The sequence below is a fragment of the Chrysemys picta genome, chromosome 1 (assembly GCF_011386835.1).
Source record: "Chrysemys picta bellii isolate R12L10 chromosome 1, ASM1138683v2, whole genome shotgun sequence".
NCBI lineage: Eukaryota > Metazoa > Chordata > Testudines > Emydidae > Chrysemys > Chrysemys picta.
The window spans coordinates 322269751-322293064 of record NC_088791.1 but is presented as its reverse complement, the minus strand read 5'-3'; the positions used below and the strand labels follow the sequence as shown (position 1 = coordinate 322293064).

The 23314-nt window shown below is 42.6% G+C and overlaps 1 protein-coding gene across 11 annotated transcripts in view; it reads left to right on the top strand.

Annotated features, from left to right (window-relative positions):
- The first annotated feature begins 1955 nt into the window (after nucleotides 1-1955).
- The window catches only part of YAP1 (Yes1 associated transcriptional regulator), a 185001-nt gene continuing 163642 nt past the window's right edge, over nucleotides 1956-23314 (top strand). For 4 of the 11 annotated variants that reach the window (XM_005300345.4, XM_005300344.4, XM_005300341.4 and 1 more), the window contains exons 1-5: nucleotides 1956-2106; nucleotides 3924-4005; nucleotides 5527-5599; nucleotides 15454-15620; nucleotides 17365-17537. In XM_005300345.4, coding sequence (XP_005300402.2) covers nucleotides 1997-2106; nucleotides 3924-4005; nucleotides 5527-5599; nucleotides 15454-15620; nucleotides 17365-17537 — 605 coding nt within the window. In that variant the 5' untranslated portion in view covers nucleotides 1956-1996. The remainder of the gene's footprint in view (nucleotides 2107-3923; nucleotides 4006-5526; nucleotides 5600-15453; nucleotides 15621-17364; nucleotides 17538-23314) is intronic. The other 7 variants (XM_005300347.3, XM_005300346.4, XM_005300343.4 and 4 more) reach the window with 4 other exon arrangements.

Sequence of the window (23314 nt, the reverse complement as noted above, 5' to 3'; positions counted from 1 at the left end):
CTCTCTCTGGTCACTCCTGCTGCTACCAACATTTGTGGCAATAGGAGTTTCACACACAGGGAGATACTTATCTCCACCCAGACTTGTCAAGCACAAGGTCATAGCTATGTATTCCAGTTGTTTGTTATTTAGAACATGGTTTCTATTTTGCAGCAAAAGATCGATTACTTTTTCCTACTTTATCCCTCCCCAAGCCTTTGCCAGTTCAGCACATTTCAATGGCGTTAAAAGGTGTATCCCTTATATTTATCAGCTTTTAAATGTTTAATGCACACCTGCCATCCTTTGAATGGTATAAAAAGAAACATTTGGGCAGGAAAATAGGAGTATATATTTTAACTCTATAGAATTGTATTGGAGTGGGAGAATTTCTGCAGGAAATGAAAGATGGGAAATGGTGAATATTTTGCTGATAAATAAGGATTGTCTATCTCAGCTACGGGAGGTTGGTGTGTATGTTTTAGGGTTCTGCTGTAGTTTGATTTTCTAATTAATTCTTATCAATTACAGGTCATTGGTGTGTGGACACTTATGGAAAATCTATAGCATTTAATAGACATAAAACTATTGAATACTATAGGTTTTCAGAGCAATTTCTATAGAATTTATTAACAATGTAATTTCTATAGCTTTTGGAATCACCGTATGGAATTCTATTTGCAAGACAGAATATTTGATTAAAATTCATCTGGTGGTTTTGAACCATCCTAAAGGCTACAATTTTCTATTAATTTCCATGGGACTTTCTAATAAGGGGAGGGGTTGAGTTTTTGCATTTTTGTAGATTGGTCCTGAAAGAACATCTACTTTGGTGGCTTGAGCAGTGATCAAAGTAATCTGGCATCCAGCCCATAACTGAAAAATCAAATATGGTCCTAAACGCCCCGTGGCCACTCCCCCCCCCCCCCCCAATATTCACAGGTTTTTTGCTTGAAAACAGAAAACTCCAACGCTGGAGTCTGTTGACCAGACAACAGAAGAGTAAAATGTTGCTTGCGGATTTGGAACAAAATAAGGCTTTCTTTTCAGGAAAAGCAGATTGGCAATGGAAACGGTGAGAAATGATCATGCAGGAAAATGCTCCCTTCATTCTTTATGAAAAACAGAATTTTCCCCAGGTTTCACAAGGCTCCACAATTGCCAATTCTCAGGATAGCTGATGTTTTCCTTTAGCCCCAGAGTTCCTGGAGTCAGGGGATAAAAAGCTTCAACTAGCTTTTATGGTTGCAAGGAAAAACTTGAGGTGACCTCAGTGCAGCCAGATGGCTCAGACACCACAAGACCAAGCAGCCAGAATGAGTTACTTGCACAACAGTCTCATGATAAGGGGGGGGGGGGCTTGACTCCGGGTTTTGAAAGGCTGGGGGTTGCCAATACCGTGCCCAAAGCTTGGCTGGGGAAGCTCCAACCAGGGCTGGAAGCCTGGTCCAGCCGGCCAGTTGCCTGCTGACCTCTTGGGGGGGCAGCTGCCTAGTGATATTGAATCACAGTATTGTATGTAGAAAGAAGAACAGGAGGACTTGTGGCACCTTAGAGACTAACAAATTTATTAGAGCATAAGCTTTCGTGGACTATAGCCCACTTCTTCTTATGCATCCGAAGAAGTGGGCTATAGTCCACGAAAGCTTATGCTCTAATAAATTTGTTAGTCTCTAAGGTGCCACAAGTCCTCCTGTTCTTCTTTTTGCGGATACAGACTAACACGGCTGCTACTCTGAAACCTTTCAGTATTGTATGTGCTTGCAGACAGAGAGAGGCAAGGAAGGGGGGGGGGGAAATCTCAGCGCGCTCAGCCTAGGAAGCGGGGAGAGCAGGAAGCTGAGCCGGCTCAAGAGCCTCTCTTCCTAGCCGCAAGGTGCAGCGGAAGCTAAGACGGCCCCTGGGGGCAGCGGAACCATTGTCAGCGCGGCAGAGCACCCGGGGGGAAGCTGAAAACCAGAGCACCACGTGCTGGGTGCGTTTCCATGGTAACCAGTGCGGCGTCTAGCGGAGGAACATGTCTGCCGGGGATGAAGGGTCCGAGCGGCGCTTCGCTTTCTGCTATCTCCCCCAGAAAACCCTCCCGTCCCTGGAGAACAGGGACACGCAGGGCCGACTCCGCAAATGGTGGGAGGGGGAAAACGCTGCTAGCTCCCTGGGGGCATGGTGCGCAGGGGGCTGGGATCTGCTGGCAGGGGAGAGAAGGGGCAGGGCTGCAGGGCAGGAGGGGCTGGGATCTGCTGGCAGGGGAGAGAAGGGGCAGGGCTGCAGGGCAGGAGGGGCTGGGATCTGCTGGCAGGGGAGAGACGGGGGAGGGCTGCAGGGCAGGAGGGGCTGGGATCTGCTGGCAGGGGAGAGACGGGGGAGGGCTGCAGGGCAGGAGGGGCTGGGATCTGCTGGCAGGGGAGAGACGGGGGAGGGCTGCAGGGCAGGAGGGGCTGGGATCTGCTGGCAGGGGAGAGACGGGGGAGGGCTGCAGGGCAGGAGGGGCTGGGATCTGCTGGCAGGGGAGAGACGGGGGAGGGCTGCAGGGCAGGAGGGGCTGGGATCTGCTGGCAGGGGAGAGAAGGGGGGGCTGCAGGGCAGGAGGGGCTGGGATCTGCTGGCAGGGGAGAGAAGGGGGAGGGCTGCAGGGCAGGAGGGGCTGGGATCTGCTGGCAGGGGAGAGAAGGGGGAGGGCTGCAGGGCAGGAGGGGCTGGGATCTGCTGGGAAGGAGGATGAAGAGGTTATTGATGTTACACTTTCACTTGGGTATACGGATTAACGTGAGGGTTGCCAGGTGTCCAGTTTTCGACCGTAATGCCCCGTCGAAGGGGACCCTGGTGGCTTTGGGCAGCATCGCTGACCAGGCCTTTAAAAGTCCGGCCGGTGAAGCAGCGGGGTTAAGGCAGGCTCCCTGCCTGCCCTGGCTCTGCACAGCTCCTGGAAGCAGCTGTGAGGTCCCTGCGGCCCCTACATGCAGGGAGGCTTCACATGCTGCCCGCACCGCGAGTGGTGGCTCCGCAACTCCCATTGGCCGGGAACCGTGACCAATGGGAGCTGCGGAGCTGGCACTAGGGGAGGGGAGCAGCATGCAGAGCCTCCTTGGCCTCCCATGCACCTAGGGGCTGCAGGGACCTGGCAGCCACTTTCTGGGAGCCACGGGAAGCACCGCCGGGACCCCATACCACCTCCTGCACCCCAACCCCCTGCCCCAGTCCAGAGTCCCTCCCACACCCAATCTCCCTCCCAGAGCCTGCACCCCCATGCCCCAGCCCGAAGCCCCATCCTGCACCCCAAACCCCTCATCCCTGCCCCCACCCCAGAGCCCACATCCCCAACCGGAGCCCTCACCCCCCTTCTGCACCCCAACCCCTGCCCCAGCCTGGTGAAAGTGAATGAGGGTGGGGGAGAGTGGGTGATGGAGGGAGGGGGGATGGAGTGAGGGGGCAGGGCCTCAGCGAAGGGGCGGGGCAGGGACGGGGCTTGGGTAAAGGGAAGGTGTGGGGACTCGGGGAAGGTGTGGGGCAGGGGTGTTCGGTTTGTGTGATCAGAATGTTGGCAACCCTAATTAACATCAACCTTGTTTTGCAGTAAAACTGTGGTGAGTCCAGAGCTTGACTTACTGCAGATCTTTTCAGTGTTTTTCAGGCATGTAAAGAGCTGTTTGGAGGACAGTTCCTGAAGCAAAGTTAATTGCTGTTATTTTAAATAAAATAGTATAGATATCAGCCTTGCAAAATTCTTCTTGCCCTAGAAGAGTAATTTTTTAATCTATTGGACAGATGAATAAAATATAATGAAAAAAATAATTATCAACAGTTGTCATGAAAGGGTGAGAGTGTGGTTTTTGTGCCTGGGCTAGAAAATATCTAGATAATTTTCAACTGCTGATATATTCTAAAGGGATGTGTCCAGTGTGTGTGTTTTTTAATATTATTACTTACCATGTTCTGGGTTTCAGGTCCATGCATGGCAGAATCACCGTGCAAGCATTCAGTTTTGACCAACATTTTAAGGCCTATCGAAAGGATGAATTTGTTAAGGTAGTTATAAATCTATCACATTTAATGGTTCCTTTTTAAAGGAACTGTAACTTTTTTTGTGCTGGAATAACACTTAAACTTTCCCATTATATCTGCTATATTATGCTTTTACAAGTGGCGAACAGTCACCGTAAATTTGATAATAGGTGGATTGCGGGCAGAAGCGCCGCCAGCTTTTCTGCTGCCCTAGGTGGCGGAAGGTCCTGCCCCAAAATGCCGCCCCCCACAGAGGCGGTGGAAGGTCCCGCCGCCGAAATACCGCCGCAGTTGCTGCCCCCCAAATTGTGGTGCTCTAGGCGACTGCCTAGGTCACCTAATGGGTTGTGCCGGCCCTGATTGGGGGTGGGGTGCTCATATTTTTGGTGAGCTGTGTAATACTATGATAGTATTTTACAGGCAATGTTAACATTTCTCTGTTGGTCCCGTGAGACAACATAAGAGCTAAAGAATGGGACTCTGGTTGGTTCTGGTCCTGGCTGCCATTAGTTCTCCGTTGATAATTGGGAGATAGTCATGTAGGCCTTCCCTAGATTTTCAGAAATGCATGTGAATATGCAGTTAATGCAATCAGTTGCTCAATCACAGTAATTATATGCACAAGCTAGACGTGCATGTGCATTCAGAAGTCTGAAGAAGTGAGGCCATGTTTTCAGAGGTGCTGAGAACCTGCAGTTCTCGTTGACTTCAGTTGGTCTTATAGATGCTTAGTATTTCTGAATATTAGGCCCTTTGTCTTTAATCTCTGTGTTCCTCAATTTCCTTGTGTATAAAAGAGGATATATTCACCTTTGTGAAGTGATTTGATTTAGTAGCGAGAATGCATCCGTTTAGTGTAAAAGTAGGTTGGTTTCCTCTCTTATTTGTTGATAGACATTTGACAACATCAGCTGATTTTTCTTGGCGATTAATTCACAATCAGGTGGTAACATAAAAGAAAAACTCTATTCAGAAATGTAGCTAAGCATCTGAGCTCCCTCTGGGATTATTCTACATCTTAATTGACGAAGACTTATTAAAGACACATCTACTGTCTCCTTAACACTTTTTTTTTTTTAGTGGTAAAATGATAAATTAGTTTAATTGTAGAGATTACATATAGTAATTTATGGTTTATTTTTCTAACTTTGGTCTGCAGAAAGTATGAAAATTATGTATGGATTTTGATTATACTGCAGAAAAAAGCATTCTGATAATTCCCTATTCTGAAAAACTTTGTCATTCTGCAAAAATTAATCAGGCCAAGCACCAGGCATAGTTTGGGACAACTGATGTTTTGCAGACTGAAAACCTCAAATTTGCATACATAAATACCTTTGTGGGTATATTTAAAAAAAAATTGGTTAGTCAAAATTGCAAAGGCATAAACTTGGGGATGTAATTTTTGGGTATGCAAACTCAGAGATCATACTGAAGCCACTTATTTATTGGGCCCTAAAATTTGTCATAGAAATGTAATTTATTGCTTTGGTTGATATTATGAATCTCATTTTGTTAACTTTCATTTTTAATTTGAAATTTTAGGCATTTTTTAATGATCCAAATGTTAGCGCCAATTTGAAATTGCTTACAGCTTCTGGACAGTGGACTACTCTAGGTAAATAAATTTAGAATAAGTTAGTCTTTTAAATCTTTCTCTGTGGTAACTATATTTTCTCCAGTTAATGTTTTGTAACAATGACACGATTCAGATCTGTACCTTCACCCTCATGAAATAAAATTTGCAGCAGAAGATCATTAAAAGGAATCTCCTTCCTTTAAACCGTTGCTAAGGGTCATTAATCTAATTTCTGTCATTAAATTGTCACAGTTAAATGGTAAGTTTCCTCACTGATATTTAAGGCTAGCCCATTTCTTTAATAATAAAGGAGACTCAGATCCCACATATGTTACAAGTAAAACTGTTTTTGTAAATCGATTGCTGACTTGGTTACACTGCCCACACACCCAACAACACAATTGTGTGTCAGGAGTGGTTGTAATCGTGCCTACTACCTCACCAGGGTGCAGTGTCCAGAAGAGTCTCAGAGAGGCAACCACAACATTTGGGGGATATTCTCTGAATTGTTCTACTGCAAAGAGAGTTGGGAGGAAGAGAACTAACTAGGGCTGTCAAATATCAGAGGGCTAGCCGTGTTAGTCTGGAACAGATGTATTGGAGCATTACAGGTGCCACAGGACTCTTTGTTGCTTAGGGCTGTCAAGTAATTAAAAAACTTAATTGCAATTAATTGCGTGATAAAAAAAATTGTGATTAATCACACTGTTAAATAATAATAGAATACCATTTATTTAAATATTTTTGGATGTTTTCTACATTTTCAAATATTGATTTCAATTAAACACAGAACACAGTGTACAGTGCTCACTTTATATTTATTTTTTATTACAAATATTTATGCTATAAAAAACAAAATAGTATTTTTCAATTCACCTCATACAAGTACTGTAATATCTCTTTATCGTGAAAATTGAACTTACAAATGTAGAATTACGTACAAAAAAAACTGCATTCAGAAATACAACAATGTAAAACTTTAGAGCCTACAAGTCCATTCATTTCTACTTCTTGTTCATTCAGTCACTTAGACAAATATGTTTGTTTACATTTGCAGGAGATAATGCTTCCCGGTTCTTGTTTACAATGTCACCTGGAAGTGAGAACAGGTGTTCACATAGCACTGTTGTAGCCGGCGTGACAAGATATTTACGTGCCAGATGCATTAAAGATTCATATGTCCCTTCATGCTTCAAGCACCATTCTAGAGGACATGCGTCCATGCCAATGAGAGGTTCTGCTCGATAACAATCCAAAACAGTGCAGACTGATGCGTGTTCATTTTTATTATCTGAGTCAGATACCACCAGCAGAAAGTTGATTTTCTTTTTTGGTGGTTTGGGTTCTGTAGTTTCCACATCGGAGTGTTGCTCTTTTAAGACTTCTTAAGCATGCTCCACACCTCATCCCTCTCAGATTTTGGAAGGCACTTCAGATTCTTAAATGTTGGGTCGAGTGCTGTAGCTATCTTTAGAAATCTCACATTGGTACCTTCTTTGCATTTTGTCAAATCTGCAGTGAAAGTGTTCTTAAAATGAACATGTGCTGGGTCATCATCTGAGACTGCTATAACATGAAATGTATCGCAGAATGCTGGTAAAAGAGAGCAGGAGACATACTATTCTCCCCCACGGAGGTCAGTCACAAATTTAATTAATGCATTATTTATTTAGCAAGTCATCAGCATAGAAGCATGCCAAATTTCAATTGGTATTCTATTGTTTAACAGTGTGATTAAAACTGTGATTTATTGCGATTCATTTTTTTAATCGCAATTAATATTTTTGAGTTAATTGCATGAGTTAACTGTGATTAAGGTAGAACTAACATGGTTACATGAGCACTATGGGGGCCCTGTCTACAGAATAATATAAGCATGACCTAGCTGTTGGACGAAAGCCAAGTGGTAGGCTGTGCCAGTTGTAAAAGTGACACAAGGTTAAACTCATGTTTAATTACCTTGTGCCCTGTCACTAACTGGTCGCAGACTCAGCGAAGTGTTATAACATAGACAAGACCTTAAAGGAGCATAATCAAAAAGGAAATGAAACATGAGTGCAGGATAAAATCCTATAATATGTACAGCCATATATAAGAGATTGTAAAAGCACCATAAGAAAATGCAAATGGTAATACAGTAGAATTTTGTGTCTAATTAAGTATTTATAAGGTCTGAATCATACTGGTATCAGAGCAATGGCTCCGTGTTTTAGGAAGACAAAGGTATTATCCCTCAAGAATTTGCACTCTGCAACTTGGTTTGGCTGCAATTACTCTGTGTGTGTGTTTGTGCGTGCGTGTCTAATCCACACATTTCCTGGGTGTGGAGTTCTGTCCCATCTAGTGGGGGAGGAGAGAGAAAAAAAAGAAAATGAGTCTGCTCTACAGCCTTAGCCAACAGCCAGTTCGCTTTTAGCTCATGCGGTAGAGGCTCATGCACTAAGCTCCAGCGGTCCCCTCGGTTCGATCCCGCCTGCTGATGACTGGGGTCTGTCGGTGTTACACGTACGTGCATGCATGCAGTTACTCTGTGTGTGTGTGTGTGTGTGTGTGTGTGTGTGTGTGTGTGTGTGTGTGTGTGTTTCCCCATTCCTGCTCTCTGTGGAATGGGCAGGGAAGTTCCCCACCGTTCTTTGACACCAGACACTCTGTCTTGTTATCTGCAAAGTTTCATCTTCCTAGGATACTGTATTTGGCCTTTAACACAACACAGCCCTGCTAGTTGCCTCTTTCCCAGTCATCAAACTGTAGCAAGCAAAAGAAAATATAATAGACTGAATCAAGGTAATCTTCCCTCTCTCCTGCTTTGGGCAAGAGTTCTTAAGCTATCTGACCTGCCTGTGTGACTTTCCAGCCCCCTTCTCAGGGAAGGTCAGCAGGTTACATACCTCCTGCTGGGGTCAAAGGGTCACCTGCCAAGCATCCCGGCTTTTTAACTCCTGCTGGTCCTGAACACATCTCGGTGTGGTAAGCACAGGAGTAATGCATTTTATTTCCATGAATCAGAAGTGTTTGCTCTCTGAACACTGAATGGCCAGTATACTCCATCACATTTTACTCTTTCTTTAAAACCTGCCTTCCCTCTCTCTGCTTACCTTTTTCGGTTAAGTATGCGGGCTCATTTTTCTCCCCTTAGTTTTCATGTAAATTTTTTTCTGAAAAGTATAGTAAGAAAACACAAGCTGATGATCTTCCAGCATTCTCTTACTCTTCCTTAAATTTGCAGATCTTCAGCTCTAGCTACCCTGTGTATTTGAAAGTGTGGAGCTGCACTTTAATTAAGCATCACAGTCATAAGCTACACCTCTACCCCGATATAATGCAGCCCGATATAACACGAATTCAGATATAAGGCGGTAAAGCAGTGCTCTGGGGGGGTGGGGCTGCGCACTCCGGCGGATCAAAGCAAGTTCGATATAATGCGGTTTCACCTATAACATGGTAAGATTTTTTGGCTCCCGAGGACAGCGTTATATTGAGGTAGAGGTGTATGTGTAAGCTTCTGCCTAAAATAGTAATAGATCTGGAGAAAAGTTAGTATATAATTAACTTCTAATCATAGAACTGGACTGGAAGGGACCTGGAGAGGTCATCTAGTCCAGTCCCTTGCACTCATGGCAGGACTAATTATCTAGACCATTCCTGAGAGGTGTATGTCTAACCTGCTCTTAAAAGTTTCCAATGATGGAGATTCCATAACTTCCCTAGGCAGTTTATTCCAGTGATTAACCACCCTGACACTTAGGAAGTTTTTCCTAATGTACAACCTAAACCTCCCTTACTGCAATTTAAGCCCATTGCTTCTTGTCCTATCCTCAGAGATTAAGAAAAACATTTTTTCATCTTCCTCCTTGTAACAGCCTTTTATATACTTGAAAACTGTTATCATGTCCCCTCTCAGTCTTCTCTTCTCCAGACTAAAGAAACCCAATTTTTTCAATCTTCCCTCATAGGTCATGTTTTCTAGACCTTTAATCATTTTTGTTGCTCTTCTCTGGACTTTCTCCAATTTGTCCACATCCTTTCTGAAATGTGGCTCCCAGAACTGAACACAATACTCCAGTTGAGGCCTAATCAGAGCAGAGTAGAGTGGATGAATCACTTCTCGTGTCTTGCTTACGACACTCCTGCTAATACATCCCAGAATGATGTTTGCATTTTTTTGCAACAGCGTTACACTGTTGACTCATATTTAGCTTGTGGTCCACTATGACCCCCAGATCCCTTTCCACAGTACTCCTTCCTAGGCAGTCATTTCCCATTTTGTGTGTGTGTAACTGGTTGTTCCTTCCTAAATGGAGTATTTTGCATTTGTCTTTATTGAATTTCATCCTATTTACTTCAGACCATTTCTCCAGTTTGTCCAGATCATTTTGAATTTTAATCCTATCCTCCAAAGCACTTGCAACCCCTCCCAGCTTGGTCTCATCCACAAACTTTGTAAGTGTACTCTCTGTGCCATTATCTAAATCATTGATAAAGATATTGATCAGAACTGAACCCAGAACTGATCCTTGCAGGACCCCACTCATTATGCCCTTCCAGCATGACTGAACCACTGATAACTACTCTCTGGGAACGGTTTTCCAACCAGAGTTTTGCACCCACTTTATAGTAGTTCCATCTAGGTTGCATTTCCCTAGTTTATTTATGAGAAGGTCATGCAAAACAGTATCAAAAGCTTTACTAAAGTTAAGATATACCATGTCTGTCGCTTCCCCCTTATCCACAAGGCTTGTTACCCTGTCAAAGAAAGCTATCAGGTTGGTTTGACATGATTTGTTTTTGACAAATCCATACTGACTGTTACGTATCACCTTATTATCTTCTAGATATTTGCAAATAGATTGCTTACTTATTTGCTCCATTAGCTTTCCCAGTACAGAAGTTAAGCTGACTGGTCTGTAATTCCCTGGGTTGTCCTTATTTCCCTTTTTATAGATGGGCACTATATTTGCCTTTTTCCAGTCTTCTGGAATCTACCATCTTCCATGACTTCTCAAAGATAATCGCTAGTGGCTCAGATATCTCCTCAATCAGCTCCCTGCATATTCGAGGAAGCATTTCATCAAGCCCTAGTGACTTAAGACATCTAATTTGTCCAAGTAATTTTTAACTTGTTCTTCCCCTATTTTAGCCTCTTCTGATCCTACCTTATTTTCACTGGCATTCACTACGTTAGACATCCAATCACCACCATCTTTCTTGGTGAAAACCAAAACAAAGAAGTCATTAAGCACCTCTGCCATTTCCACACTTTCTGTTATTAATTCCTCCCTTTCCCCTCCCTCCCCCCTCCCCCACTGAGTAATGGGCCTACCCTGTCCTTGGTCTTCTGCTTGCTTCTAATGTATTTGTAGAATGTTTCCTTGTTACCCTTTATGTCTCTAGCTAGTTTGATCTCGTTTTGTGCCTTGGCCTTTCTAATTTTGTCCCTACATACTTGTGGTATTTGTTTATATTCATCCTTTGTAATTTGACCTAGTTTCCACTTTTTGTAGGACTCTTTTTTGATTTTTAGATCATTGAAGATCTCCTGGTTAAGCCAACGTGGTTTCTTGCTTCTAATTTTATTATATGCTGTTATCTGAGTTGATAATATAGATTCAAGTGCTACATCTATTCCCTGGGAAATGAATGACTGTCTCTGGATCATTAGGGTAACTGATGCAGTAAGTGGATTTTTGCTAGGTCCTGAAAAATTTACCCAACAGCGAACACCTATGAGGATGGGCATAAAATACCTTTGCATCTGCACCTACAAGCCATGCCCACCCAAAGCCACACCCTTTGCAATTTTAAAGAAAAGAAATCAGCAGTGTGCTGTATTTCATTGGAATAGGTCGACTTTCTATTTATACATTTTAACAAGGTAACTTATTTTAGCTCTTGCAATCTTGTCTTTTATAGGCTTCACTCTATTTCTCCTGTCTCATAACCACAATGTATCCTTTCCTATGTTGTCTTTCCATGGCTATTTCCTCACTTTCCTCCCATTGCATCTTTACCTCCTCCTCATACTTTTTCTGCCTTGTTCTGGCTCAAAATCTGTCACTTTGTATTCCTTTTCTAAATGATCCCATTAATCACTCCCTCTCTCTTGCTCATTTTCTCCCCTTTCCCCGCAGTGCCCCGCACATACAAATATTACCAGATTCCTAGTAATCAAAGTACTAAATCTAGTAAATGGAGACTGATGCAAAAAATGTGGGGCCTTTCACTGCCCAGAGTACTGCTCAGGTGTGGAATCAATTCATCACTTCCCAGCAGCTGGTAAACTGGGAGCTGCTGGGATTCTTATTAGGATGCTGTCCTAGGACTCTGCTTAGCCTCCAACTAACATTTGAGGTGTCAGATTAATTGGAATCTCCCCTTTCCTGGTCCTTTTGGCTGCAAAGTAAGATAAATATTTTTTCTCTCTTCTGTTCCCCCTCTCATGTCAGTCTCCTGGCTGCTTTAATGGGGGTATTTCTACCGTTTCCCACTCTCTAAAAAGCTCTTGTCCCCATTGCCTGTCTACTGCTCCTAGCTTTTCTAAGCAGTAGCAGCAAAGTCAAATCGATCTGATTCTTGTCAATTTCACTGCTGCCCACAAGTTTTGAATAGCAGCAGTGAAAACTAACCAGCAGCTTTTACTTTGTAGTAGTAGTGGCACTGCACGTGTCTGTCAACAGACTTAAGGAGACTGCACTGCATCTGTTCAAACTCAATTCACATATGCAGAATTATCTTCAAAGGACTAGAAATACCTGTTGGTTTTTTTTTTTAATAAAAGGTTTAATTCTGCAGAAGCTGGCAGTATTTGCCTAGGAAAAAATCCCAGTTGCCCCACACAAAATGGATTTTTCAAGCTCTAATGACAGTCATCTATAGACCCTGTGTTTTTGAAATCTATGAGAGACAATCTAAAATTAGAAAAGTTATCAATATAAACCACTACTGCAATTTTATTTCACTGAAATGTTTTTTACATGTCATTTGAACCCACAAAATATCACTGTGACCCTCGGTTTTTAAAATAGTTCCAGTTTTACCCTAACATAAGCATTGAATACATGGTTTTACTTAAGTTTTAAATCACATGTTTTTATAAATAGTAATTTGCACTGAAAACCTCAATGCACACCAGTACACAAAAACAAAACCTCAAATATTGGTCATATGTGCCGGATGTTCTCTTATAAAAAAAAGTCTTATGAAGGCTTTTAGTTGGGGTTATCTGATTATCAATTTTCTTCTTTAAAATTTAAGAATGAGAATTTAGGATGTGGTAGATATATTTCACACATCCAGTTCTTGATTTGCCTCCGTGGATCCCCACTTTAGAAGATGTACCCCATGTTGATGAGATTCAATGCTGCTGGCAGAAGTAAAGCTACTTGTGGTAATCTACTGTACAAATGTCCCAGAACTGGAGACTAAAAAAGGCCCTGCCCCCATACTATACCTGTTTTGTTTGTTTGTTTGTTTGTTTCCTACCTGCAAAGTTAGCAGAAGACCATCTCTCCCCATTCTGTTGATGTTTGTTGGGGTGGTATTCAGATTGGTTAGTCCTGTCCAGGGAATTCTGAGTCTCTCCAATTAGTTCCAGATCTCATATCTCAAATGGAGAGGAGATTCCGTTACAGTCTTTAATCTCGTCACCTACCATTGTTAGTTTGGTTTCTGAATGCCTAGGAGATGAACATCTATTGTCTTTCTGACAATATTAGAAAACTTTTCCTGGATTTCAGGAGACTATGAGGAAGTCATATATGGAAGTCTTCAAATATGTAAAATATTGTTATAAAAAGGACAATGATCAATTGTTCTTTATGTCCACCAAGGATAGGATGAGAAGTAATTGGCTTAGTTTGCAGCAAGGGAGATACAGATTGGATAATAGGCAAAAGTGTCTAACTGTGAGGATAGTTAACCTCTGAAACAAGTTACCTAGGGAGGTTGTGGAATCCCAGTCATTAGAGATTTTTAAGAACAGGTTAGACAAACACCTGTTAGGGATGGCCTTAGATATACCATATATACTCGATCATAAGCCGGTTCATTTATAAGCCGATCCCCCCAAGATGGATAAGTAAAAATGGAAAATTTTTATAACCCGTTCATAAGCCGACCCTATAATTCAGGGATCAGCAAACTTTGGCTCCCGGGCCATGAGGATAAGCTGCTGGTGGGCCGAGGTGGTTTGTTTACCTCGAGCGTCCGCAGGCACGGAGGTAAACCTAAGTAAACAAAGTGTCCCAGTGCACCAGTTGCTTACCCTGACGGGCCGGGACAGCAACTGGTGGGGAATTTTTTTTGGGGGGGAGAAGCTGTGAGTCAGGGTAGTAACCCCTGTGATCACCCCCCACATGACCCCATCCCTAGCCCGGGACCCCCACACTCTCCCCATCCCATCCCTTCCCACCTTATCTGGGGAGGGCCAGGGGAGGATGTCTCTGACCTGGCTGGAGCTGCTCTGGCAGGCTGGGCAGCGCGGCCGCAGCCTGCTCCACCGGGCCAGACTGGGCGGTGCAGCTGCAGCATGTTCCAGTGGGCTGGGCTGGGTGGCACGGCTGCAGCGTGCTCCGACGGCGTGGCCACAGCCTGCTCTGGGGAGCGGGGTCAAGTGGCACGGCTGCAGCCTGCCAGCCCCGGAGCTGCAGCTGCTTCGGAGGCTGGGGGGAGAGCAGCATGGCCAGAAGCGGAAAGACTCTGGCCCCGCCTCTTCCCTTCTGGCTGTGCTGCCTCTCCTTGCTCCCTTGGTTGTGGGGAGGGGCTGTGTCCCACCTCTCCCCCTCTATACCCGTTCATAAGCCAACCCCCTTCTCTGGTGCTTTCCTTTTTTACTGAAAAAATTCGGCTTATGAACGAGTATGAACTAATCCTGCCTTAGTGTGAGGGGATGGACTAGAACGACCTCTTCAGGTCCCTTCCAACCCTACATTTCTATGATTCTATATATTTTGGAGTAGACATTTTTTTTCTATGGTCTAACAATTTGGAGATACAAGGACTTGTTCCATTCCCCATGTTTAGGCTTATTTTTGAAAAATGCAGGTTTACTTTTATATATGTAGTCATTTAGCATCCAATTCTGCCTACCACATATCAATTTTTGGTTCTTCAGTCTCACTGCATCTAAGTAGAGGCCTGATTCAACTACTATTAATTTCATTTGAAAGACTCCTATTGACTCCAAAATGGGAGTTGAAATGGGAACTAAAAAGGGGGAGGTTGTTTTGGGGGTTTTTTGGGGTGGGGGTGGGGATGGGAAGGGGGTTAGGTCTATTACACTTATTCTCAGTGACTTGTGAAATCTCAGCCCCGGATCTGATTCTTACCAGAGTGATGTCTACTACACTTTTTCTCTTGAAAGAAGTTGCAAATTTTAAAGCTGATGTTCCTTGATCCCTGTTCCTTGATAAGATGATTGTGAAATCTCATGCCAAACTTTTGCCTAAGTGGTAACACATTTTCACATAGAGAAAAAATATGAAAGAAAGATGATCTGGTAAGTGAGGTGAATTTACATAGGTTAGATCAGGGATCGGCAACCTTTGGCATGTGGCCCGCCAGGGTAAGCACTCTGGCGGACTAGGCCGGTTTGTTTACCTGCCGCGTTTGCAGGTTCGGCCGATCGCGGTTCCCAGTGGCTGTGGTTTGCCACTCCAGGCCAATGGGGGCTGCAGGAAGCGGTGGCCAGCACATCCCTCAGCCCATGTTTGTTTGTTTTAGCCATAATTGCATATATTACAAATTTCTCAAAATGGTTTTGTTTGGAGTAATTATGTGCATGCTGTGTTCACTTGTGAAAATGTATCTTGAATTTTTGTGGAACCCTTAATAAGGGGAAGTTATCCTGTATTTCACCTCAGGTTTTCCCTGTTAATGAAGACTCTGTCATCTTTCAGGTACCAAAGTGAAAAAAATTGAAGCCATAGTTGTTCCCTGTACACAAGTTTCCATGTCATTTTTTGACCGACTGTACTCTGAAGGAGTTGTTAGAGAAACTGGCCATATTGTTAAGTGTTATGATGACTATTATGATGGCATTCCCATCTCAGATGAGTTAAGAAAGGTCAGTACAGCATTTAAGAATTTCTCAGTGGTTTTCATACTTCTGTCAGTCACTGCTAGTCACTTCTTGCCATCCTGTGGCTGTCCCCAAAGCATACAGCTAAGTAATTCTCAGACTTTGCATGGGTGTTTCACTGGCATGTTGTGCAGTTATCCCTACTGCCTGGAATAGGAAAGCATTAACACAAATCCGATAGTTAGAGATGCAACTATTTAGATTTGTGCTCACAATTCCTAGAGAGTAGTTATCAGTGGTTCATAATCATGTTGGAAGGGCATATCAAGTAGGGTACCACAGGGATCAGTTCTGGGTCCAGTTCTGTTCAATATCTTCATCAATGATTTAGCTAATGACAGAGAAAGTACACTTATAAAGTTTGCGGACAATACCAAGCTGGGAGGGGTTGCAAGTGCTTTGGAGGATAGGATTAAAATTCAAAATAATCTGAACAAACTGGAGAAATGGTCTGAAGTAAATAGGATGAAATTCAATAACTACAAATTCCAAGTACTCCACTTAGGAAGGAACAATCAATTGTACGCATACAAAATGGGAAATGACTGCCTAGAAAGGAGTACTGAGAAAGAGATCTGGGGATGATGGTGGATCGCAAGCTAAATATGAGTCAACAGTGTAACACTATTGCAAAAACACCAAACATCATTCTGGAATGTATCAGCAGGAGTGTTGTAAGCAAGACGCGAGAAGTAATTCTTGCACTATACTCCGCGATGATTAGGCCTCACCTGAAGTATTGTGACTAGTTCTGAGTGCCACATTTCAGGAAAGATGTGGACAAATTGGAGAAAGTCCAGAGAAGAGCAACAAAAATGATTAAAGGTCTAGAAAACATGATTTATGAGGGAGATTGAAAAAATTGGGTTTGTTTAGTCTGGAGAAGAGAAGACTGAGAGGGGACATGATAACAGTTTTCAAGTACATAAAAAGTTGTTACCAGGAGGAGGGAGAAAAATTGTTCTGCTTAATCTCTGAGGATAGGCCAAGAAGCAATGGGCTTAAATTGTGGTAAGTGCAATTTAGGTCGGACAAAAGGAAAAACTTCCTAACTGTCAGGGTAGTTAAGCACTGGAATAAATTGCCTAGGGAGCAGGGCCGGCTCCAGGCACCAGCTTAACAAGCAGGTGCTTGTGCTTGGGGCGGCCAAGGGAGAGGGGCGGCACCTGCAGCAATTTGGGGGCGGCAGGTCCCTCACTCCCTCTAGGAAGGGACCTGCTGCTGAACTGCCGCCGCCGATCGCGGGTTTTTTTTTTTCCAATTGCCGCCGCCGATTGCGATTGCAGCTTTTTTTTTTTTTTTTTTTTTGCTTGGGGCGGCAGAAATGCTGGAGCCAGCCCTGCTAGCGAGTTTGTGGAATCTTCATCATTGGGGATTTTTAAGAGCAGGTTAGGCAGGAACCTGTCAGGGATAGTCTAGATAATACTTAGTCCTGCCATGAGTGCAGGGGACTGGACTATATGACCTCTCGAGGTCCCTTCCAGTCCTACAGTTCTGTGATTCTCTGAATGCATTTTTCAGATGTAAAATATGTAAGTGAAAATCACATCCACTGTAGAGGATTTCTGCCTGACTGAAAAAGTTTCCCATATTTTATATGTAAATAATGGAAATTCCTAAATGATCAGTCTCTGTGGTTAACATACAACAAAATAGCTGCATTTGTTAATTTTTTGAAATTTCATATTAGAAAATGAAATTGACACTTTTTTTTCTTGCCCCTTTCCAGGTTTTGCTTCTGGAAGATTCTGACCATTTTGATTTATTCAGCCAGTCAAATCGTGAGGAGTTTCTCTTCTGTCTTTTTAAGCATCTTTGCCTTGGAGGAACTCTCTGTCAATTTGAAGATGTGCTTGGTCCATACTTAGAAACTACAAAGGCTTTATATAAAGATCTTGTAAGGTAAGGTTGTTGCATTTAGAATCAGATTTTCAGAAATGCATACAAAATTCTATGCAGCTGTGCATAGAATTGCATGTGCACATTTTGAAAATTACGCTCTTTGAATTTTATGAATATATTTTGTGCGATAAGATCAAAGATAAGTTGAAACAGAACATTAATGCTTCACTAGCAAAATAATATAGTTTTAATGGCAACTCTCTTATAAAGGAACTTTTTGCCACATTATAAATATTTACAGTATAGTTCATTTCCATTTGATTGGTTCCAGTGATTATTCTACATATGGAAAATGGGGAATATCATTGAAACCAGATTAAGTGCTCCAACTGTAGTAGATAAAATCACATCAACCAATTGTGGAAATATATAAGTTCCTAATAAAGTTATTATTTTCTGAGTTTAACATTTTACTCTCAGGAGAATAGACTTCTGAGTCATCTCCTATCCCCTGGTGCATGTAGCTTTCACAATTCAAAGTAGCTAGTTTGAAAGTTGTTAAAATGATATCAATGGAAATTTTTATTTTTACATTATGGACTCAGTCCTATAAGGTGCTGAGCACTTTGGCTCTGATCCAGCAACACTCTTAAACACATGCTTAACTTTAAGGATGTGAATAATCCCACTGAAGTTAAGCACTAAAGGATATATAAAACAAGTCAATGGGACAACTCATGTCCCTACAAAGCACGTGCTTAATAATTTTGCTGGATCGAGGCTAGTGTTCAGCATCTTGCAAAATCAAGCTCTGTTTGTCTTATAAATCAGGCCCAAACAAGATGCTTTGGATTGAAATGTTGGTTCTTTCACAGTCACCTGGAATAAAATATTTAAGTCTTGATTTTTGCCACCCTTAATTCTGCTGGTAGTACCCTACGCTTTAAGTACTCAGAATGAAACCAGTGAGACTTTTGCAGTGTAAATACTACTTAATAAAGGTAAGAATCTGGTCCTTCTTAACTTGACATAATGGATTAAAGTGAGCATTCTTGCCTGGTTTGGAGAATGAAAGAGCTTGTCTATTTTGCTTAAGACTAATCCATATTTTCTGAATCAGCACCTGGTATTCACATCAATTTAATTTTTTTTAACTATTGCTTATTCTGTTTGTCAGTGATAGATCATAGGTTGACAATGACCATTTAAAAAAATCTTGTTTCAAAGTTATGTATTCTGCAAAATTTTAAAAATCAAGACTAGCCACACAACCCATAAATTAGACACTAATGCCGGAAGAAGCAATCTTTATTCATGTAAGTAAGGAGTTCCATTGAATTCCATGTCACTTGTGAATAAGGATTGCTGTATCTGGCCTTAAACTGGAAGAATTTACTTTCCTGTTGGAATTTTCTTGTTTTAAATATTTGTGTAAACCACTTCGGTTGACTAAGTTTAAATCACCCTCCATTCTAAACAATTTTAAAACTTTCTAATGTCCAGCGCTTTCCAATGGGCACGCTGATTCAGTTCTATAATACTGAAATCATCAAAATGAGCTTTCATTGGGAAGTAGCGTTAAGACAGTTTCTGCCATTGAAACAACCCCATTAACAGACTGAAGATACTGAAATAGAGATTTTTATTTCTAAAGATTGTTTTGAATATTCTTTTTAATATGCACATAGTGTTACATATTAAGTTTATTTAACTAGTTACAGTATCACAACTAATCCCAGCAGTTTTCTTAAGTAGTGTAGACGTGGTGCTTGGCTATATGGTTTCCATAGTACTGTACAGAGTATTCAAATGGGCACCTCAGGAAATCTGAACATGGCAAGAAAGGAGCTAACAGTAACAGAAACTCTATCTTCTCCTTTCTGTTAAATCCTTCACTCCACACTCTAATCCCCAGCCTTAGCTTACTCTCTGCATTTTACTACAGCTGTTCCTGTTCCCATGCTGTTGAATGACATGGGACAAAGTGCTAAGACTACAATTAGTTCCTCCACACTCTTCATTCCTTTTGCCTCTCAACTACCCTCTTTCTTCTAGACAGCTTTACTTCTACTCTCTGAGCCACTCCTGGGCTGCTATCTCCAGCTGGATTTCCTTTACCTTCAACTCTCGTTAAACCTTCTTCTTGGCTTTTCTTTTTATATACTGCTTTCTCTGACCAGGATCTTGCAAACTTTTAAAAACAAGAAATTATTTGGCAAAATTGCTTCACCCCTTCACTAGTTCTATCTTCTTCTTTCATGCCGCTCTGACTTTTACCTTTGTACTATTTACCTTTTAAAGCCTCAACTTGTTCCCTTGACTCCATTCCCCTGCTGTTTTATCGTCTTCCTTGCTCCTTCTCATTCCCTTACCTTCATTCTTGCTTCTTTCCTTATGGACAACAGAAATTGTCTGTTTCTCCTTCCTTTTGTCTTCCAAGTCCTAAAATATGCTGTTTTCTCGTTTTACTTACTCTCCTTCAACTCTCTCTCCTTGATCCCTCCAGTCTGCCTTCTTCACTCCACTAAAACTGTCCTAACCAAGATCACTAACTACCATCTCTAGGCTAAGACTTTTTTTCCCTATTCTTTTCCTTTATTTCTTACTTGACTTTCCCCTCTGCCCATAATCTCTGTGGCCATTGTCCTCTTCAGCTGCCAGTCAGGCATCTCCTTTTGGCTGTGGGATTCCCATCTCAAACTCAGTCTTTCCAAAGCTGAACTCCATGGGCTAGATTCACAAAAAAACATAGGTATGCTGATGCTCAGCATCACCACCCTTAACTTCTGTTGGCATCCTTTTGCCTGCAAGAGATGGTGGGAATTGCAGCCTATAATGTAGATAGTTTGCAACACCTCATGTGACTAAATAGTCTAATCCAAGATTTGCATGATCTTTGGCGGTTATTGCAAATGTATGTATCTTGGTTGGAAGCTGCTTGCTTCCTATGAGCTCTTTTCTCTTCAAGTTGTAGGAGCCACTCCTGTCATGGACTTTGATGCCCTGATGGAGACAATGGTGCCACTTGTTACGATTATAGAATCATAGAAGATTAGGGTTGGAAGAGACTCAGGAGGTCATCTAGTTCAACCCCCTGCTCAAAGCAGGACCAACACCAACTAACCATCCAAGCCAGGGCTTTGTCAAGCTGGGCCTTAAAAACCTCTAAGGATGGTTGCCAAGATTTCCCATTGGTCAGGATCAATTCCAAATTCCTTCATATCTTGTTTGCATATATCTTTATGCAGGGGTGTCAAACTCAATTGCACAGGGGGCCAAAACTCAAAACTCGCGGGCCGAACAGTATAACCATTTATTTAACAGACTAAATATTTATGTTTTTTAACCATTAATATGAACCAAAATACAGGATATCATTCCAAAATAAATACATTTCAACTTAAAATATTTTGCTCTTCATAAAAAAATATCCTGTCAATACAATACATTCAAAATCTGTACATGCTGGAATATTAAAAAATCTGAAAATATAAATAAAAAATTGAATTTAAAGCAAAAGTATAATCATAACAAATCATAACATTCCATTTTCTTGTCCTATTTAGTCAGAGCCTGATACTTGGAGTCTTTTCTTTGCAACAAGTTCGTTTATGTTTGGGGTTAGGTTCTGTGTTGTGAAGATTCTCAGGATCGATTGCAGGTGTTCATCAGTGAGGCGACTCCTGTGTGACGTTTTGTTAATTTTCATCACAGAGAACAGCTGCTCGCACAGATATGTGCTGCCAAACATGGACAGGATTCGAGCCGCATGTTGGCGGAGCTGCGGCATCGCTTCAAGAATGAAGCGAGTGAACTGTGCTGGCCCCGCAGTGTCGTACTTTGCCTTCAGTGTCCCGTTACATTGCAGTTCTATCAGCTCCATCTGCATTTCTACAGGTGCGGTTTCCACATCGACTGCAAATGGGTTGCGAAGCAGCTCGAAGTTACTTTTCTGTGCCTCAAAGTCACTGAAGCGCCGTGCGAACTCAGTGCGCAGCGCGCTGAGTTTTTCAGCAAAGGTGGCATTTGGGAAAACTGTGGCACTTTCTTGGTTCCGTATTACTTGGCAACAGGGAAAGTGAGACAAGTTGCATTGGTGCATTTGTGTCTCCCATAAGCGCAGCTTCACTTGAAATGCCTTCACTGCATCATGCATATCGGTTATTATGTGCTCCCGTCCCTGGAGTTGAAGGTTTAAAGCGCTAAGATGCGACGTTATGTCAGCCAGGAACGCCAACTCACATTTCCACTTTTCATCCCGCAGAACTGTGCAGTCTTTCCCCTTACTGTCCATGAACTGGCAGATTTCCTCTCGCAGCTCAAAGTGTCTTTTGAGAACTTTTCCCCGACTTAGCCACCGGACCTCCGTATGATATGGCATATCGCCAAACTCGCTATCTATTTCCCGCAGAAAAGACTGGAATTGGCGGTGATTTAAACCGTGGGCTCTGATAAAGTTGACGGTTTGTGTTACAGTGTTCATCACATGATCCATTTTTAGGACTTTAGCACTCAGCGATTCCTGGTGTATGATGCAGTGATACACTGTCAACTCACCGGCACAGTTCTCCTCCCGCATCTTTGAGCGCATCCTTCCCACCAGTCCATTTTTTTCACCACACATAGCAGGTGCGCCATCTGTTGTAAGTCCAACGAGTTTTTCCCACGGCAGTTTCATGTCGGTTACACTTTGAAATACATTTCCAAAGATGTCTTCTCCTTTCGTTGTCCCGTGCATCGATTTAATGTCCAGTATTTCCTCTGTTACACACAAATTGGAATCCACACCACGGATAAATATCGCCAGCTGTGCAGTGTCAGTCGCGTCAGTAGTTTCATCCACGGCAAGGGAGTATGCAACAAAATCTTTTGCTCTTTCAATCAACTGTGTTTTCAAATCAGTCGCCATCTCACAAACCCGATTAGCAACAGTGTTTCTGCTGAGGCTTACATTTGCAAACGCTCGCGTTTTATCTGGACAAAGGACGTCGCACACTTTCATCATACAATTCTTTACGAATTCCCCCTCGGTAAACGGCCGTCCTGATTTGGCGATCTCTTCGGCCACAATGAAACTTGCTTTCACAGCAGCTTCACTTTGTGATTTTGCTTTGGTGAAAAACGTCTGCTGGGATGTCAAATTCTTCTTCAACTCCTCTACCTTTTGTAGCTTCTGTCCTGCGCTCAGGTTTTTGAATTTGTTCTCATGTTTCGTCTCGTAGTGCCGTCTTAGGTTATACTCCTTCATTACAGCGATATTACTCCCGCAAAGGAGACACACTGGTTTACCTGCAATTTCAGTAAACATATACTCATTCTCCCACCGGCTTTGAAAGCCTCGGTTTTCAGAATCAATTTTTCTCTTGGCCATTGTTGGGGTCTAGCTTTGATTTGATATTAGCGTTGTATACATCAACAGACCGCGAACTTGAACCGCGGCTTGCCGTTGGCGGCAATTGCACTGCATCATGGGATTTGTAGTGTGTGTTATTGGGGCGTCATATCACAGGGCCATTAAAAACAGATATATAAAACGATTTCGCGGGCCGGATATAATTGTATGGCGGGCCGGATGTGGCCCGCGGGCCTTGAGTTTGACACATGTGCTTTATAGCGAAGCTTGGGACATCCTGTTGCTCTTGTTCCCTGTGATAGCTCCCCGAACAGCATGTCCTTGGGTATGCTTCAGTCTTCCAGCCTACTCAGATGGTCCAGCCAGCACAATCGTCTGTGCTTGAGCAGGGCTGTCACACTTGGTAAATTTGCCCTTTGAAGAAGCTCTGTGTTGGTGACTTTATCTTGCCATTTGATCTTGAGTTTGCGGTGTAAACAGCATA